We start from the raw sequence: 20,337 nt of genomic DNA, 5'->3' as shown, positions 1-20,337 counted from the left end.
CTCTACAGTGATGCACAAATAAATAACTGGGTATCTATTTGTTCACTATTGTGGTGCACAGCCCCTCCTGCAGAATCCAAATCCTACAGAGCAATCTGTAACTTAAATCCTACAGGATTCAGAAAAGTGGGACTTTTTTTGTTTTTATAAGGGAAGTAGCAATAGAAAGTGAAATGAAGTGGAACAAAAAGTGCAGCATTTTCCCCAAAGATGGTGCAAGGTGGAATTATATGTACAACATGTACGCTCTCAATACCAGTGTGTGTTATGTCACTTCAGAAGACCTCCCTGTGGGTGACTCACAGCATTCATTCCCCGGGCTGGACAGTAGGGGTCGCTGCAGACGTGCTCTCTGTCTTACGAAAATCTCCTTGTGTTACGAAAGCACATACACGTGAGTTTGTAAACAAGAGTGAGTGGGTGAGGGCGGCCATTCCCCGAGCTCCATGACATGAGGGCCTGCTGCTTTCCCCTGGCAGTACTTGCCAATGTGCTGTTCCTGTGTCAAAGCTACACCCTGAGGAGCTCGGTGTCCTGGGTCGTGTCCTCCAACGATGTAGTGGAGGACGCGGACCTCTCGGAGGAGGTCGCCCCGGCGCTGCTGGTGGACGGCGCGGGGCTGTGGAAGCAGGCTTACCCGTCCTCCACCGTCCTCGGAGACGGCGTGGAGAGCCCCGGAGAGCTGGTCAAGCCGGAAAACGACAACGTGGCGCAGCTGTCCTCTCGTCTGTTTTCATATCGGATGGAGAAGGTGAAAAAGTCCGCCAGCAGCTCCCCTCCCCCGCACCAGGAGACCGCCAGGACTGCCAGATACATAGCTCATTACAGCGACTGGGGACATCTGTCCACCATTTCAACCCAGGACAAGGTATCAGGCACTGGGGGGAGTGTGTCCTGATGTAATATGTAGGTTTTCTCTGGGCTGGGACATCCTAATGTTTAGTAGCTACTTCATTTGATTATTTACAATTTATGCATCTTCATACTTACACTGCACTACATTTCAGAGGGGAATATTGTACTATATATATATATATATATATATAAATACATACATATACACTCCTGATCAAAATCTTAAGACCAGTCGAAAAATTGCAAGAATTTGCATTTTGCACTATTGGATCTCAAGTAGGTTCTAAGTAGAGCTTCACCATGCTAACAGCAGAAATGGGAGCAAGAGACAAAAAAGTTTGAGCAGGCAATTTATTGAAAACAACAATTTAACTGGAATAGGCTGTTCATCAGCTGATCAAAAGTTTAAGATCACAGCCTTTAAAAGCCACGATCTGCTTAGCTGTGGCTTGGTGATCACCAATTGTGCAGTAAGTAATTAACACTAAGGTCACATCCAGTAATTTTTGAACTTGGCGGTGTTGTGAAGGCTTTGAAGTAGCAGAGGTAACACTTTGGTTGGGAGTAAAATTCAATCAAGATATGTTAACACAGGAAATCCCATCCTGTGCCAGAAATATGAGAGTAACTCAACTGTATTACAAAATCTGGAGTTTCTTTCTTTCTGAACAAGAAAAATATTTTAAAAAATCAAATGCACGAATGAAATCACCCTTAAGGGCTGCAACTATTAAAATCTATATATCTATCTTTATCTGTGAATCCATTGGTCTATAAAATGTCAGGAAAAGGTGAAAAAAATGTCCATCACAAGTTTATTTTGCTGGTTTAAAAGCTACCCAATACTGCAAACTAGACAATGCAATTTCTGGAGAAATTGTGGTGGGATTGCTGAAGCAAAACTGCAACGTTGACTCTGACTGCTAAGAAAAGTCTGAAGCTGAGCTTCATTGTTCGAAATTCCAGCAACTATTAAAAATAGAGCTGCAGCTAAGTGTGTTTTTCTGTCTGTCAACAGAGAAGTTTTCTAATCGAGTGATCTGAAGCAGCTGTGTGTCCTGACCTGCAGTCAGAGGTTGCCATGGTGATTTCAATTGTTTAGTTTCTACTGAGTGACAGCAGGATTCAGCTGAACCGCATCGTCGGCTGCTAAGAGAAGTCGAAGCCGCGCTTCATTGTTCAAAATGCCAGCAACAAACATTTAAATTACAGCTGCGACCAACTCCGTCTGTCTGCCTGTCTCTCTGTCTGTCTGTGTGGCGTCAGTTAAATTGACAAACTGAATTTAACGTCCAAATGTTTCCAGACTAAAACATGTTTACCGTGAAAACTGTTGAAATGTGTTAAAAATCCATCTGTCTTGTATGTAGTACTGGAGCAGTATGTAGCTGGACACAAGTATCAGTAAAGTCCACGGGCGTCAGAGGAGTTGTTTATTAAGCTGATTTGAAACAGCTGTTTGCCATGCCCCTGCAGTCAGAGGTTGCCATGGTGATTTTAGTTGTTTCCACTGAGTGAGACATTTATTCATTTATATAGGACGGAAACAAAACAAAGATTAATATTCTGGAAATTATTAGACATATTGCAGGAAAGTAATGCCCAGAATTTCCCTGTTTTTCTACGACTAAGGTTGCTGGTCTAGATGCAGACCAAAAAAAGTGAGCAGAAGAATGATAATAACCTGAATTTTTCGACCTGACAACAACATATAGTGGGATTGCTTTGTTACCAATCCCACCAACTAATGTGACATTATAAAATTTCATTACTTCTGGTCCCCATATGCTGCCCCCAATATACTTCTGTAATGCCCTGTTTTTATTTTATTATAACCACAGAAACACACAAGATTCACCCCTACAACTTTATTGTTGAATTTGCTGTGAAACCAGGTGTTTTTGGTGACATCCTGCTTTTTGTACAGATCAAAGGTCTCCCCTTTGGCAACATCTTCTCAGTCAGTGATGGACCACTGGACAACAGCACTGGCGTTATCTACTTCTATGTAACCCCAATGGACAACACTGTGTCAGACCTGAAAAGTAACCCCTATGCGTCTCTCACCTTCTCAGAGGCAGAGGGGGAATTCTGCAGGTAGGCCTCGACTTTTAATGTGCTCCACCGAAGTCATGGCCACATTAATTTACTAGGGCAAAAATTAACTCATTAACTCCCAGTTCTTCCCACACTGGAGGCAGGAAAAATTTGCAGTTTGGTAATTTGTGTACATACAGGCTGTTTGAGGAATATGTAAGAAAGGATAGGGGCTGTTTTAGCACACAGCCTTATGATAACGTAATGAAGCAGGACCCACTGGGTGCAGGACTCTAGTAGTGCTTATTTACAAATAGTTTCCCAATATAATGAGTAGAGATCAGTTTACACACAGTCTGGAGCCTGTGGGGTCCTGGACGGTTAACCGCTTTGCCTTGCTGGTCTATGAATTTATTGAATTATATGACTGAATTTCTGATTGGTTGGGAAAAGGTGTGTTGGTGTGTTTGTGTGTGTGTGTGTGTGTGTGTGTGTGTGTGTGTGTGTGTGTGTGTGCGTGCGTGCGCGCGCGCGCGCATGTGCACATGCGTGCCTCTGCGTGTTCATGTTACAATGGTAACATAGTCTTCTGTGTCTCAAGGCAAATGGTTTATGATCCAGAGGATCCAAGATGTGCTCGACTCACACTAACAGGCAAGATGGTGGAGGTTGCCCCAGAGGAGCTTGCATTTGCAAAGGAAGCCATGTTCTCAAGGTAATCAAAGAGAAAAAAATAAGCAGATTTGGTACATGTGCAGTATGACCATGTGTTGCTGTTGTTTTTGTAGACATCCTGTGATGGCAAAGTGGCCAGTGGGGCACAAGTGGTTCTTTATGAAGCTGGAGTTGATCCAGGTCTGGCTGCAGGACTGGATTGGAGGCACATCACTCATTCCATTGGAGGACTACTTTAAAGCTACACCCTTCTGAGAATATCCCTCCCGCTGCATTAAGCCAGCCTACAGAAACAGATGGGTTCAGCTGTCTACAGCACACACATCACTTTAATAAGGGGTGACAGTTCCAAAAGCAGCAATGTTCAAAGAATATTTTCAACATTTTTGTTTAATTACTTTTGCTATTTCTTCACACCTACTTTTTCTTTTTTGCCTCTTAACTCGGCTTGTCACACAAAATCAGTTCATCGGTTTGCCGTGTTTTGGTGTGTGAATGTATTTAAAGTAAGTAATCTTATTAAATGGTCACAGTCATCACAGCTGCCATAGACAATTCTGTCCTTTAATGTATTCTTTTTAAACACTGATTACTATTTTATGGGTTCGCATCAAACATTTTGTGCTGTTTTGAAAAATAAATGAATGTTAGCACACAAAATTATTGTGCATACTTTTACAAGAAAATATTAATTTGTTGAGTTGGTTTTAAAACTTCAAAAAGAATTGTACTGTCAACACCTATTGTAAATTAAGTTTAAGTTGATCAAAGTTACCTGGCCAAAGCTGTGTGGTTATTCTGGAAATAACTAAGGCAATTATAAGCAGAAATCGGTTATTATTAGCTAGGCTGTCTGATTGAAAAAAACATCTCTACTCAAAGTCCATTTAGCAGCTGTTGCTGGCATTCAATCATATCACATTACCTTCATTAGCAGATGGAATTTTAGATGTGCAAATGTGAGTGTTTTGAGCACCTTGTTCAACTGGCAAATTCATCTGCTGTCACGAGAATCCTGTGATAATGATCAAAGACCTTAGAACTGTTAACTAAATGGGCCTTGAGGTGAAATTGTTTTATTGGCTGCTGTTTTCAAGGTCAAGAATGAACTTTAACACTATGTTCTGATACTGTGTGCACACAGCTTGTCTGACACATGATCGCAAAATGTAATGCTGTCTGCTGTCATGCATAGTGCAAGATGTCAACAAGACTGGGTGTGAATGGAATAAGAATTTATAGATTTTTTTTAATTTTATTTTGACCATATAGTCTCCACTTCCCACATGTATTATTGGAAACAGCCTCACAACTGACATTTAAACATAAGAAATCTTATCATCAAATGTGAAGATGTTTCTTTGTGTTTAAAGGTGTATCTAATTATTTTTACTGTATGCAAACATCTGAATGGACAGGTGATGGATACAGATTACGTCGACATTCAAAGCAGTTGAGGACAGGGCCACTAGATGGTGTGCTTTCTGCTTGTAGTGTGAATAGCCTGCTGCTTGGCAGAAAATAGAAATTGGTCACTTTAGTGCAAAGGTCAGCTGATAGCTTTCAACCATGGGACAGTATTTTAAGCATTGGCTAGTCTTTTGCAGTTGTGGTGGAAATATGGGCCTTTATGTTTTCAATATAATTTGTTTGTTTATTCCTTTTAATAAAAAAATGAGAACGCATTAAATTTAATATAAAACTGTGCCAGGTTTTCTGTGTTCCAAGTGAGAAAACGCAATAACAAATTAGTTCAATATAAGTATATAGCAATAACAACATGCATAAATATAAAAATAAAAGTTCTAAATCCGACTTTTGGCTATGGAAGCTGGAGGATCATATTGTAACTCACTGGAGAAAATTTCAAGAACATTAATCAAATTATGTAGACAGGAATTATAGGGAGTTAATCTTGAGCGTTTGGGGCTTCTGCCTGGTTGGTAATCCAGCCTCGACTGAATCCACTCTCCAGACTATAATTGCTTTATTTTGAAAGTTGTTGCCGGAAGACCCGCTTGTACTTACTGACAGGTGAATGCTGCAAGTTAGTCTACGAAAAGCGTTCAATGCGGAGGTGTAAAAGCAGTTTGTGGCCATTAATTCGTTTTCGGACGTGTATTAATTTAATTGGACGGCCTCAAGGTGTGAAACTGCCCTACGACGAGCAGCAACAAGAGTCCGTGCTCCCCTTCCGCCGCTTTTGTTTTGGTAATAAGCAGTTTGACGGACCCCGGTGGGGCTAACCAGCAGAGTTTCAATTTAATGTTAGCTTGGCAGCTAACTAGCTAACACAGACTGTGTCGCACTCGGCAGGTTGACCGGCTAGCGTGGCACGTAAAACTTAGTGACTACCTGGAAGAGACAGCAGGAGGCTCGGTTTGTTGGTAACACACTGCATTTATTTTTTTTTATTCATCTGTTGCCAGTTGAAGCGGAATTTGAGGCGTTGCCTTTCGGACCCCGTCAGAGAGGGAACAGCCTATCCCAGAAGATCAACCGTCACACGCTCGAAATGCTTTCTACTTGTTAACTTGAGGCTAACGACTGGCTGTGAAAATCACAATGGGTTACATCGGCAGCTAGCTTGGTCTCTCTCAGCCCACCATGTAAGCCGTCTTGTCACGGAAAGGCAATTGATTCGTGACTGATCGCTGGAGGACGGTACAGGAGGAGTCCTCCCAACAACGACAAGAGCAGACGCACCGAGTCTGAGGGTACATCCGAGCACCCCCCACCCCCCTCTCAGCGCAGAGGTCCGTGTTCACAGTCCTGTCAACTGTAGCGGTTTTTTTTTAACAATTTGACGCCCCCACATGCCCGAGCCTACGCCCGTGTCAACATCCTGAAGGCGGAGAGAGACGGACGGAGGGAGGGAGGCGACGGCAGCTCCGGGGTCCCCGACACTCAGCCGAGGAGAGGCATCGCTGAAATGAGATGAGGCTCAGAAATGGAACTGTGGCCACTGCGATTATTTTCTTCACGTCTTTCCTCAGCCTGTCCTGGTACACAGCGTGGCAGAATGGCAAAGGTAGGTTGTGCATCCTGTTCATCGCGGCTACCACACAAAGGCATGGTGTGATTGGCATTTATAAGAAACGACATTAGTAAGGCCTGGTTAACAAATTGACAGACAACAAGCTGACGTGGGTCCGGAAACATGTCGTACAGCAGGTGTTGCCCGTTCACCTGGTAGCCAGGTTTCTGTTCAGCAGACTGACACTCATAGGCAACGTGTCAGACATCACTTCATCGTAATGTAAAGTACATTATGCAAGGATTACCTGTTGTAATATTAAGCCTTTCTAAAGGGGTTCATGTGTATTGTTTTAATTTTATTGTATTACTGTTTACCTTGGTGTATGACAACAGGCAGATCTGTAGTCAGTCCTCATCCTACCTCATCGACCTCAATCAGTTAGGGATAATTTAGTATGTCCCCACCAGTTTAAAGCACCGGACAGCACAGTTTGCAACACCTCTTCATAATCACACCATTCAGTGCCATTTTTCCTCTTGGAGAAACATTAAACTTTTTCCCATTACCCATATTATGACATGTCCCGTCAAACATCTGGGCGCAGGCTCATTACACAAGTGTGTCTGTCAGGCTTACCCTAACCCGTGTGGGGAGGGTTATGGGCCTTAGTGACTTCTTATCAACCAGGTGTAAATAATTGCAGCCTTTAGATAAATTCCAAGCCAAGGCTTCATGTTGTGATTATTGTTGAGCTTATCAGCTTGATGAAGTATTTTCCCTGTAAATGTCCACTGAGTCCCACACTAGACCAATACTAGACCAACACTAGAGTAAGCAGAAAGCCCATGGCTTGATGGAAGGGTGTGAGCATGATAAGCGAAGGTCCAGTGAAAATGCCCTCTCTTCTGTTTGGTGCACCTGTTGCTTGTCCAGTAGGTCTGTAGTCAGAACAAGGATCTTGAGAGCAGACCCTTATGTTCAATTTTACTGTTTAGTAGTTTTTCTATAAGTTGGAAAGAAGTACCCTTTTATCTGCACTTCACATTTGTGTAGGGAAATACACAAATGTGTAAGAGTCTCACATGCATTTTGACCCTAATTTGTAATATATATCAGGATTTCGAGGAAATATCCCAAACAACCTAAATATTCGGTGGCACTTAACAGTCCATGTTCACAGCAGAGATTTTGACTTCTTGTAGCAGGGAAACTATCAACATTAATGATGTCTCTGTTGTATTGAAGTGTCTCAGTAAGCCATAGCAATGGGAAAGTGAGCCACCATGCACAATACCAGGAGCTGAAGCAAAAATGGAATTCAGCCATCATTCTTTCTTTTTACACATGTGCTGCTCCTTCTTTGACATGTTGAAATTTCTGAATGGCTTAATCTCTAAAAGGCCTTTGATATAAAAGCAAATGGGCAGGACTGTGCAGTGGCAGAGAGAGCTCAACGCAGTGCAACTCAAGGAAACTCAAACAAATGGACAAATCACAAGCAAAGGAAACACGTCTTCCTTAGGTTGCATGCTGTCTGTGTGTTGTCATATAAACAACACATTGTGCAGCATAAAGAAACATGTTGTAAATACAATAAGACTGAAAGTCGTGCACTACAACAGAGCACAGAACAGAAGTTTCCAGGGTAACATGCTGGCCTTTGGCTAATGGCTAACAATAGCAGTCAGTATGTCCAAAACTGAAAAAAATTTTTTTGAACATTATTGACAATGGTCACCGTGTTTGTCTGTTTTTATTATTGATTGCAAAAGTCTTTTGTGTTGTGTTGGATGTTATGTATTTGTTTTTTGTATATGCAGCAAGTTTCTTCTCACCTCATAAGTGTTGAGAAATTGGTAAATTTGCATCTCGACTTGTTTGTTTTGCTTATTTGCAGCATTTCTTGTCCCAAATGCTGCCCTTGTCTTGTTAAAGACACTCTTTTTATTTGTTTATGTTTTGTCTATTTGCTTGTGTCTTCCTAAGCTTCAGTACATTGAGCAACTCTTTATTGAAAATAGCAAGCCAGTTTGTTCAATTGAAGGATGATTTCAGTTTGGACTGCAAAGTGTGACAGAAGTTTGTGTCCTGGGGGCAAGCTGGGTGTGAGCAGTAATGAAGAGCTCTTATTGGTCTCTAATGAAAGCTTGAGTATTGATTTATACCATAAACTCTGGTAAGCATTAATTTATGTGAGAGCCAGCAACATAAATAGCTCTTGTTCCTTGCACATTTCTGGGCTGTTTCGTCTCTTTTTGTGAGTGAAATCAAATGTAACACTTAAGTAATCCTAGTTGAGAGAAGGGGGCAAACAAAAGAGATGCAGTAGACACTTATCACTTATTTCAAAGCCCCCAATTAAAATATTGTATACTCACATTTACACTTACATGCTTGCAAGAAATGACTGCATTACTTAAAGATGTGTGAAGGTGAATATTTATTAAAGTATCAGTTAAATCTTCAGCGTATATATCCATAAATTAATCCCAGGGTCATAAAACTCTGATCAGCGTATTGCCTGCGAGTGTGGGCTTTACCTGCGTCAACAACATCACAAGCGTTATTCGTGTACTTAACCATGTATTGCAAAATTTCCTTGCCTTTGTATGTTTGTGCTGTTTCTTGTCTTAACATGAGATGTTTTAATACAGTTTTTTCTGTCTTTTTTGGTAAACATACAAGCCTCTTTCATGTCCCCTATCATTTCTCCCTGCAGTTATAGATGGCTTATCTTGATGCTGCCGAGCGTGGGTGTTTAGAATTTACTTGGCCTCCGGCATTGAATCACTCTGAAAGGGAAAAATATCAAAACCTGCTCTCATAGTTGTAAATGGAAAACATGGTACATGACTATGTTGTATGATTCAATTATTGTAGCCTATAAAGACACCATTGGTGTTTGTTGGGGTAGAGAGGTAATCCTGGGCAAAGTTTTTATTTCTGTTTTTTTGCCCAACGCTTTGCTTCCGACAGCCTGTCTTGTTCCTCGTTGCTTGACTGCTGTGAATGAGAGCTGTGCCAGTCAGCTGTCCAAACACTCCATGTTGAATGACTCTCCAGAGTGTGTACTTCTCTGTCAGAGCCTGCCCTATTCCCTAGTGAGAGACTGCACTCTGATATCTCTGTGGTTATGTCTCAAGTAGACCTTAACAATATTATTGACTAAGAGAATAAATATGAATAACAATGTTGGGCCTTTAGATTGGGATGAGACAAAAATTTGATGCAGTGAGATACTTTACTTTGTGATAGGTTATCAATACACTGTTGCAATTTAAGCTTAGAAGAGCATTGCCTCTTGTTGATGTCTTGGAGGAAGGAAAATGTACATATGGTGAACAATAAAAACTGATTAGTGTGTAGCAGGGAAAAGCAGATTACGGCGGTAAGGTTTCTATATGACGTTTCATAGCAACAAGACAAACAAACTTGATAAAGACTACACAATCCACAAGAACGCCCTCCTGATGATAAAGTACACTGGTGAAACTGCAAACATGCATTAGCCTCCTTGTTTGTTGTCAACCATATGTGAGGAGAATATCGCTTCACCATTATTGCCATATTATGCTGCCACAAGTTGTTTTCAAAACCTTTCCATGTTTAATGCTCGTGTCTCTCTTCTTCAGGCATAGTTAGTTAAGCTTTTGTTTAATTCTGAAAAATCTCACCATGGTCAAGATCTCTTACAAGACAGACATGAGAACAAATCCCAACAAGACAATCCACTCACACAAGTCAGTTATCAGACACCAATTAGATTGGTCACAAATATTCTAAACATATCAGTAAGTAGAATCCCACAGAGATCTGTGATCCATCTCACTGTCTCAGACTTCACTTTGTTTTGCAGTTCGTTCCAGTAGTGTCTTGGTGTGGGGAAAACGCTGTACTACTGGGGAACCTTTAAAATAAACTTAAACTGTAATTTGGGGTCCTGGTTGTTAAATTTGAACTTGACTGAGGATGTCAAGTGTCATGGCAACTTATTAAAACACAGGTATGTTGATGCCTCCCAGATGTGATGACCATCCAACCTTTTCATATAACTGACGGTGGAGAGTGGGATAAATGACGTGGCTAATGAATCATATGGTGTTGCAGTAAATGGCATCAAATGGTTTAAGGATGATGGCAGCAACAAGAACATACAGGATATCCCCATAATGTTGTGTAAAGCGTTATTAAAGGAGAAACAAACTCAGACTTTAATTAGAATTTTCAGGCTAAGTTCAGAAATAGAAATCATGTGTTGTGTTGTTGTCATGTGATGTTTCACATGTGGGCATATTCACTGTGTGTATTTTGATTTTCTTATGACCACTATATTGCTCAAGCTCTAAGGTGCTTATGGTTTCCGCAAATATGCTTGCAGATTTGCACAGTTATCAAGCGCAAAACACTCTTCCCTTTTTGTAAACATGGCTTCCTCCTTGCCTTCCTGAAACCTAAGGCATGGTTTTCTTCCATCATCACTTCATTCCAAACACAATGGGCCAAAAATAGCAAAAGTGATTGCACTGAAGAGGGTAAATGAGCAGATAAGGAGAGTCGTAGGTCAGATACATTGTTTATTAGTTAGAATGGGAGAGAATATGCCTTGCACATAATGTTTTTTTTGTTTGTTTCATTTGTAGTGTCTGTCTTTATGTGTGTGTATACATTTACTTTGTGTGCACTATGAGGTAGAGCAGTCTGCCAGACAAATCCTAAGTGGCCTGGAAGGAAGAAGTGAGTAGAAAGGCCAAATCTTAAAAGACGGAGGATGAGAAGAGCCTGAGGTAGGCTGTACGATGGAGAGAAAGGACGAGAGTGCTGACAAGGCGATGAAACAGTGGGATAAGTTCTTTTTCCTCAGCATGTTTTGTACCCTGCTTAGTCAGACACACACACCCAGCTCCCTTTATCACAAACAGCCCTTACCCTGTCTGAACAGGAACCGGCGTCTTCATCTGTTAGTAAGTTAACAATCAACATTGTTTCCCCCCTCGTGCTTCTGCTCACTTCCTTAAACCCACGCTACCATTCATTCATTCATTCATTCAGTCATTCATTCATTCTGGACAGAATTCTCAGACAGCTCACAAATTGTCCTCAGTGCGAAGAAGGAGAGGTGGTGATTGTTAGGGTCCAATTGTTCCCTGTTCCCCATTTAATCTGTGGCGTAAGCTTTCAGAATATACTGGGACTTGTCTGTATGTATTAGTTGGTCTGTGTGGATGTGGTCATATGGACCTACGGCTGAGGCGATGATTTTTTCATTTCCAAAAAATGACAGGTTTACAAATTGAGGGCCTTCACAGGAATTAATGATTTCTGGGATTCCACATATACCATCACTAATGTGAGGAGATGACGTTTTCATCACACAAATCCATGTGGACACACAGATGTGAAAAGTCGAATTTGGACTTCTGAATTTAATTTAAGAGCAGATTTCCCCTAGTTTCTTACTTAACACATTGCTCTGAAGTTTCAGATAACCACATCAGTGTAATTCACCGTTACTTAGTCTAGCAAATATCAGTCAAATTTATGTATTAATGTATATTAATTTATATAAGGTAAATTCATTTATTTGTTTTTGGAAAATTATGGCAGAAAATGGTAAGGTCTCCAAATACTGATTATGTTCCCTATTCTTTAATATGTGGACTATTTTCTTGATAAATATATCATTTATTGTGCTTATAAAATGACAGAATGATTGTAAAATGCCAATTATAATCTCCCAAAGTCCCAAGGCAAATTTTTTCCTGATCAACGGTTCAAAGCTTAAAGATATTCAGTTCCACTATAATATAGAAAAGAAAAAACATTAAGTTTTCACATTTAAGAAGCTGTAGAATTTTAAAAAATGGCTGAAGTGATTATCAAAATGGTTTCAAATTGTGCTCTGTCAGTCAACTAATCAGGAAATCAAGTAATCCTTTCAGCTCCACCAATAGTTTTTGTAATGGGCTCAGAGCTCTGAACCCCTCTGGATATCGTTAAACAACTGATTGCTGACAACCCTGAAAGTGGAGTTTCCAAAAAAAGAATGATGGCCCTGGCTGATCGCACCCTCTCAGGAGCCAAGTGAAGCCAGAAGAGTGGAAGTAAGCAGAGTGGGGCCATGGCTTCAGCACACTGCTGCCAGACAGCATGCACACAGAGACACAGCTGCAGGAGCTTATGACTTACAGCGCACAGTAGAGGAGGAAGAGTGGGTGGGAGTTGGCAGAAACAATGAGCCCATAGTGATGAAGCAAAATTAAGATTCTGGTATTAGTCTGGCTCTTTTTGATGCTACTCTACTTTTTAACTCCACAACTTTTTCACTGTACTTCAGAAGTGAAGTGAAAATGTTGTCTATTGCAAAGAAAAAGGACAGACTGGGATAAAGATGTAGCTTTTCTCTCTCTCCAAGCTACAAAAAACCATTCAGGGAGTATCACTAGCCCACTCAAAGATCGACTTGCACTTCTCCTCAGGAAAATACCACCAAAAAAATCAATACTACTACTGTGTGTGTGTGTGTGTGTGTGTGTGTGTGTGTGTGTGTGTGTGTGTGTGTGTGTGTGTGTGTGTGTGTGTGTGTGTGTAATATTATTTATATGTGTTGGTGTGCTTCCTTTCCTGTGTGAAGATGAGTGTTATATGATTTACACCTAGTGAGGCTGTTATAACCAAAAAAGTTTAACTTGCTTTAGTTTGATTGATCTTTTCTACCCAATGGATATGAGTATCACATTATGGTATGATTCTTCATACAACTGTGTATGTTGTGAGTTATACTTAAGTATATTTAATCAGTCATGTCTTATGGTCCTAATGTTGGAGCATCTGTGAACTTTTGTATCTGCCTCCTAACACCAGCATGCTATAACCATTCATGTTTTTGTCCTATTAATCGCAAATTCATGTTTTGCACCATCTGCCCTACTTAAGAGATAACAGCCTGGTTAAATGCTTTGTGTTGCACACAGCAGCTGGGGTGTGGAACAACGTGGCTGGCAGGTGCACCCCTTCAGGGCTTTATACATGTATAATACATATGGAGATGTTTTGCATGCATGAGCATCTTAGTCCTATGACTGGCGGGTGGAATCTGTAGCTACAGGTCCTTAAGAAAAGGCTCAATTGTGTGGCACCTTTTCATCAACTCAAAAAAGCGGCTGATGTTCAGTATAATGTGAATAATAGCCGAGGTGCTTTTGAGATAAATTGGCTTTCTGTCAGTACATGGAGACAGTCTGGTCAGATCAAAATCAATTTAAAACATATTTTGATAAAATGGACTTTGGCAATTTGCCATGTTTTGTGGTACTGAGGTCCAGACACTTGGCAGGCAGAATCCATAATTCAAAGGAAAACTTAAGTATTTTGGGAAATATGCTTTGCTTTTTTGCCGAGAAATAGATGAGAAAATTGTTACCATTGTCATGTCTGTTCAGTAAATGGGGAGCTAATGCCAGCAGCTGGCATACTTAGCTTAGTGCAAAGATTGAAAACTGTTACCTCGGCTCTGTCCAAATGTAACAAAATCCACCAACCAGCATCTCTAAAGCTCACAAAGCGACACCTATCTTGTGTGTTTAATCTGTATGAAATTGACAAATCAACATTTTCGGGAGTTATGTGCCAGACTCTTTCTTGATTTGGATCAGTTGCCTGGCAACAAGCTCAGACTCCAGGATGATTTTTTTTTTTTTTTTTTGCTTGAAAAATCTGATTTGGAAAAACTCAACGATGTGTCTTTTCAGAGACAATGTATCACTTACTCAGGATAGTTGGGCCCAGTTCATAGTACTCACCAAAATGAAACCATTTTCAATGGAACTGTTGCTTCTTCAGGAAATCGTTTCAGGGAAAACACTGTGAGCCAGCTGTATCAGCCACAATTTCCTCTGAACACCTGGTGTTGAATCATGTACAGCTCTAGTAATATTTAGCTAAGCTTGTATTTCAAGGAGCGTCACCACTTTTTCTCAAAATGGGCATTTAACTGGGGGATTGTCTTGTTTTTGTTGTAACAAATAGTACCTCTGCTGTCTACAGAATTTCAGCATAATTCAGGACAAATACCTTCTTAACATTTTGATGAGGTTTGATACCTACTTCCATTTGGAAACAAAATGTTTAGAAATGCTGTTGACCGGTGGCAGCAAATAAAAGTGTGCTGGGAAAGTGAGACGTTGCTCCAAAAAGGACATCTGCATATTATGTGGTGCAACTTTCTCACTCATGCAAACATATTCTGCACAAATCCCTTATCAGCACTCATGGACCTTCAGTCAGCAGCATGCATCAGCAAGGGAGAGTGAGGTCAAGGACAAGATCACTGTGAGGGCTTTTGATGAGCTGATGGATTCAGTGATAAAACTCTTAACACTCTGGTGAGTTCAAGGTTGGATTTCTCTTAAGTATTTCATCATCCCTGATCATCCTTCTCCTCTCTTTAACTGTGAAGTTGAGAAGAGTGTTTAGAGAACTATGCGGCCAAGACAGGTACTGTGTCTGTCTGTCAGCTCTCTCTCTGATGTCTAGAGCAGGGCAATATGGCCAAAATCTTCTAACACGGTATATGGAATTTTATATCACAGAAAATGTATATGTGTATCACAATACAGTTATAAGAATTATTTATTAAATATGGCCTCTTGTATAAAGTGCTCCACTGCAAATATTTTAATTACTAAGTACTTGGTGACAAGTGCATTACTGAACAGTACAGCTCCACTGCTTCACACTTAGTCAAACAAATAACAACCTGATTACATACTGTGATTGACTAGTGAGATCAGTCCTGGCACATGCAGGCAGCACACTCTCATCTGCACCCTGAATGGCAGACAGAGAGGGCTGGTAAAGGGACAGACAGGGACAGTAAAAACTTAATGGATTTTTTTCATGGTCCACTGACCCATTGATGTGGTGGGATTTCTCCTGAAACTCCTGATGGCCAGTTTGACTATGACAGACAGGTCCATTGTCAATGTGTTGCTGCTGGCTGTTACCACCAGCAACAGTTGCCCTCACGTCATGTGAGAACATCATAAGCAGTACTGCTGGCCAAATCATGCCAGCCATATTGTGATTTAGGTAATTTTTCAAAAGTTTTTTCAGCCCTAGCATTTGGATCATAAATTTAGCTCACTAATATTTCTATGACATGCACACATTATACTGTAGTATTATGAGATTTGTATTTTAAACATCCACAGCTATGACCATGAATGCATTTTGCATCAAATAAGATGAGTAGAGGAATCAAGAATGGTATGTCCAAGCAAAACACCACAGGAGGGTGGGGGGTGTGGGTATAAAGAAACCAGGAGCGAGAACAAGCAGACAAAATGCTGCTGGATGGAAGTGCAAATGGTGTTGAAAGTTCTAGACATATTGGACACTAAAAATATGGAAGGTGGTATGAAATGAAGAGGAAAGAATTAGGTAGTCTTAAGAAAAGAGACAAGATGCAAATAGATGGAAGGAGTGGAGAGGATGTCAAGCTCCAAGACAGAGCATAGTCACTTAGCCCTTCCCCCATGACTCATGGTTCTAGAGAGCAGCAATGTATAATGAGATTGAATGGATGTACTCCAGACCTCAGGTAGGTCTAATTGTTTAATGCATTTATGTACCCATGCTGTCATTGAGTGGCTGTTTACAGGCAGAATAACTTCACCACACAAACTATTACTTGAATTTCATAGTAATTTTTTTTTTTTTTTTTTAATCATTTGTGTTTTTCTGTGGACTGAGCTTTTTACGTGAAGTCAAGGTCAAATTGTGTTTAACAATAATGAAAGTATATCAAAAGTGACATCTACGCTCCCTTACATACTTGAGCAGTTTCTTTACCCACTATGTGAAATTGTACAGTGTCCACATGGGAAAGGAAAACATTTAGCTAACTAGAAACCTTGTTGACTTTCTGTTTACTATTCTGTGGTGCTCTGTGACTCTTGTTTCTCTGCACAGTAGGATTACAGTGTAGTTTCGTCTCAACAGGCCTGGAGTCCAACAATCAATAGACTGATGTGAAGATGAAAGTCTTGTTATTAGTTTGAAGCTGTCCTTCTCTTGAGGTTTGGGCCAAATGGCAGCATCTGTCTGTGTGTCTTAGAGATCAGCATTCATGAAGAACAACATGGTTCTGTGAAAAAGAGGATTCAGGGCTGAGTGGATGGACAATAGCTCAGTCAGAGGGAGTGATGGAGAGGAGAAGATAAAGGGAGACTGGGTTTTGTTGGAGTTGAGGGCTCTCTGAAAGGGCACAATAAATCCACCAGCAGAGGAAGATCAGAGACTGGTTAAACCCGGAACCCCACCTCTCGCTCTCGTGCTCTCTCTCTCTCTCTCTGTCTGTCTCTGTCTCTCTCTCTGTCCCTTTTTCTCACGTTTGCACACCTCCCTCCAACCGCTTTCATTTGAATCAAAAACAAGTCTGTCCTGCTAATACTGACACATCAATGCCTTTAATTCACTATCATCCCCATTTCTAATCATATCCAAAATTGTAATTTTTATAAACTTTATTTATGAAGCACTTTTTTTTTAAAAAAATGCCACAAAATACAAAGCAATAAAAATACAGGGCAAAAGACCTAAGTAAAAATACTAAAATAGAAAAGAAACCCATCACAATAATCAAGTAGGATAAGTAGCAAGACTGATCCATTGTGTGTCGTATATAGCTTTGACCTTTGCCCCCCGACCACAGCACAGACCACAGCTACTCTCTTTTTCACAGAATTTCTTCTCAGTCAGACTTCCATTTAAACCACTCAGGTTTTGCTTCCTGGTAAGAGCTCACCAAAGATTGGCTTCCTCAGGTCTTTGCAGTAAACTGCTTCCAAACCAAAAAGTAATTTCCAATTAAAAACAGGCACTTGGTATTTCCAATAAATGGCAGCTTCTGAGTGCCATATCATTGTTGACATTATCATCATGTAAGGTTGCTGTAGTTAGGAGATTGGCTTTAAATCCTTGTACAATCTGAAAAATCCTGGTTAGGAAATTGAAAAAGTATCTCTCTCACTTCCCACAGCAGCTTGATTTGAAGTGCTCTACAGATCTAACGTACTTCATCCAAACTGCTCCAGTAAACCTGTTCAGAAACCATCAGATTAGGACTGAGTTTACTGGGCAGCCTCCATAGGTGAATGTTTGTAACTGCAAGAATGGGAGGTCTTAAAAAGAGCACTCGCTGCTTAGTCATTACTACTACACAGACCTACAAAAGTTAAACTCATTAATAGTTATTAAAAAAATATGTCCTCAAGTGTTAACATTTACATGCAGAATAAAGCAAATTTTATGCCATATTAAGGATATTTAGGCCATGGTCCGGTTACAAAGTTATTCGTTTTTGGAGTGGATCCAAATCCAGGAATTAATTAATTGTTACCAGTGTCTCATACTTTACTAACAAATTATATACTGAGTGGAAGTGAGCACTTGCTATGAATGCTGCTATGAATGATTTCTAGTGAAGGTTTCATTGCCATTCTACTACATGGTGTTGGTATTATATTGGCAATTTCTTTGATGTAATTGAAAGTCTTCTCTTGAAAAATGAAATTGTAGACATTCTGGCTTCGTCTATGAAAGTGGCACTTAAATGAAATATACGCTGCAATGGATTGTTTAAATGAGGCAGTGAATTATAAAATCGTTTTATCAGATACATTTTCTTACAGCCAATATCCAAAAGCCCAGCCTCATTACTGAACTTTCCTCTGTGCACTCTTCCAAGTATTAGATTTTTATTTCTGTTGGATTTTGCTATTGGTAGCCCAAGTCTGTCAAGATGTTTTTCCTTTGTGACTGAACCCCTCTCTCCTTAGAGCTAAAAGTGGTCCCTGTATCATGCCATTGTTTTTTTTGTTTTTGTTTTTTTAATAACTGGAAATGCATGAAATGCATGTTATCACCACCCACTAATACACCCTACTTTGCTTTTATTTCTCATATAGAGAAGCTGATAGCCTACCAGCGGGAGTTCCATGCCTTGAAAGAGCGCCTTCGTGTGGCAGAGCACAGGACGCTGCAGCGCTCGTCTGAGCTCAACAACATTCTGGAGCAGTTCAGACGCGCTATTGCTGAGACTAACAGCAGCAAAGATGCTCTCACAAACTTCTCAGGTAACTGACACATACAAGACTCATTAATTCTAACTGAGCTTTTACATTGTCAAGGTAAAATGAAAGTTGCTTTAGTTATTTATGTGCAACAGATGTTGTTCATCTAATCGAGCATTCCCTCTTACTTTAGCTCTTCGTCACCAGTTGTGTTGTCTCACTGTTATATTTCTGTACATTGTAACACATTGTTATAAAGATGATTAGATTTTATTGGTATGCAGGAAATGCTCTCTAAGCAGCTAGCTTGTTTCTAATTAAAATGAAATGAAACAGACTTTTGCAGTGATCATTTTCAATATGGCAGGATTTTCTGAATATGTAAAATCTGTCTTAGCCAACCCTCAAAACCCCTGGTTGGGTTCTTAAATCCAGTAAGCTGAGAGGCACTAATAAATTTAAGATAATTTTCCATTATTGATTAATCTGACGGCCATTTTCTTGATCAATCAATTAATTGTTTTATCTCTAAAATGGCAGACAATAGTGGAAAATGTCATTTTCAGCTCAAGGAGATATATTCAACTTGTTTAATTCAACCAACACTCAAAAATCCAAAGATATGATATGAGAAAGAAAGGCAACCAATCTTCAAATTTTAGAAGCTGGAACCAGTGAATATTTGGCATTTTTCCTTGGATAATTACTAAAAAGATAAATCAATAATCAAAATAGTTGCCAATTAATTTTTCTGTTGATCAACTAGTAGATGACTAATCGTTGTTGCTTTAAAGCTTATGCTGCTCATTATCTGCCAATTTTAAAATCTATTTCACAGTCAGTTTCATTACCATAATGGCAGTGTTATGCTTTTGAGTATGCTGAAAATTACCTGTCATTGCAGTTTTACTTTGATATTAACTATGGCAGTTTCAAACAATTGAGAATTTTTTTATATTAATTTTGTCATAAATCATGCATACACAAATAGAAATTGAAAACTCAGATTAAGTGATTGTGTCTTATTTTATTGGCTGCATTTAGAGTCCTGCATAAGGGAAATACAGTATGAACTTGTACATGCACACCATGCTGTTTTGGTATGAGTTACAAGCATAGTGAGTATTGATATTCTTAGAAAGAACTCTGATTTCTACTGTAAGTCAGTGCATCGTCAAATATTTTATTCAATAATTCTGTAGTTATGGGATCGTTGTTCTACTAGTGCCCTTGAGTGCCAACAGGTGGTGCTTCAAAAAGTCTGCATAATTTCATTCCTGTCACCATTTGATGAAACTAAGAAGAGTACTCCACTTAACCTGTATCTCTGTGCCTGCTTTCAGATGAGACACAGAAACTACTGAAGGAGCTTGCAAATAGGAAACAGCTCCAGGTGCCAAATATCTACCACCACCTGCCTCACCTTCTCAACAATGAGGGCAGCCTGCACCCTGCCGTGCAGGTTGGTCTTGGCCGCACTGGAGGTGAGAAGCTTATATGAACACTGCAAATTTGGTACAACAGTATCAGTAACACCCCTGATTTAAGAGGTGTTTTCTTCAGAATATGTATGCTCATCCTACACACACACAGTCAAAGCAGGGCGCCTCGGTGGCTCACCTGGTAGAGTGCGTACCATTAAGGCTTGGTCCTAACCGCAGCAGCCAGGGGTTCGAGTACGACACGCCACCCTTTGCTGCATGTCATCCCCTCTCTCCC

At 40.2% G+C, this 20,337-nt stretch overlaps 2 protein-coding genes across 2 annotated transcripts in view; both read left to right on the top strand.

The window, feature by feature from the left end:
* Positions 1 to 388: 388 nt before the first annotated feature.
* creg2 (cellular repressor of E1A-stimulated genes 2) lies at positions 389 to 5,273 on the top strand. Its single transcript, XM_071477739.1, has 4 exons — positions 389 to 868; positions 2,783 to 2,952; positions 3,494 to 3,607; positions 3,681 to 5,273. Exons 1-4 carry the CDS (start codon positions 452 to 454, stop codon positions 3,820 to 3,822), a joined length of 843 nt encoding a protein of 280 aa, XP_071333840.1. The 5' UTR covers positions 389 to 451; the 3' UTR covers positions 3,823 to 5,273.
* A 315-nt stretch (positions 5,274 to 5,588) lies between these two features.
* Positions 5,589 to 20,337, top strand: part of mgat4a (alpha-1,3-mannosyl-glycoprotein 4-beta-N-acetylglucosaminyltransferase A) — a 30,885-nt gene continuing 16,136 nt past the window's right edge. Inside the window, exons 1-3 of the mRNA XM_071477676.1 lie at positions 5,589 to 6,598; positions 18,514 to 18,681; positions 19,962 to 20,102. Coding sequence (XP_071333777.1) covers positions 6,505 to 6,598; positions 18,514 to 18,681; positions 19,962 to 20,102 — 403 coding nt within the window. The 5' untranslated portion in view covers positions 5,589 to 6,504. The remainder of the gene's footprint in view (positions 6,599 to 18,513; positions 18,682 to 19,961; positions 20,103 to 20,337) is intronic.

The sequence above is a fragment of the Trachinotus anak genome, unplaced genomic scaffold (assembly GCF_046630095.1).
Source record: "Trachinotus anak isolate AG129_WGS33_773 ecotype Australia unplaced genomic scaffold, CSIRO_AGI_Tana_v1 ptg000001l, whole genome shotgun sequence".
Lineage (NCBI taxonomy): Eukaryota > Metazoa > Chordata > Actinopteri > Carangiformes > Carangidae > Trachinotus > Trachinotus anak.
This window is presented reverse-complemented; position numbering and strand designations above follow the sequence as displayed.

What these genes read in the sequence shown, in the direction of transcription:
- creg2 (XM_071477739.1), top strand. Translation starts at nt 452, where the DNA reads ATGAGGGCCTGCTGCTTTCCCCTGGCAGTACTTGCCAATGTGCTGTTC. An exon ending in CCATTTCAACCCAGGACAAG is followed by an intron (nt 869 to 2,782) that starts GTATCAGGCACT and finishes CTTTTTGTACAG; the next exon opens with ATCAAAGGTCTCCCCTTTGG. An exon ending in AAGGAAGCCATGTTCTCAAG is followed by an intron (nt 3,608 to 3,680) that starts GTAATCAAAGAG and finishes TTGTTTTTGTAG; the next exon opens with ACATCCTGTGATGGCAAAGT.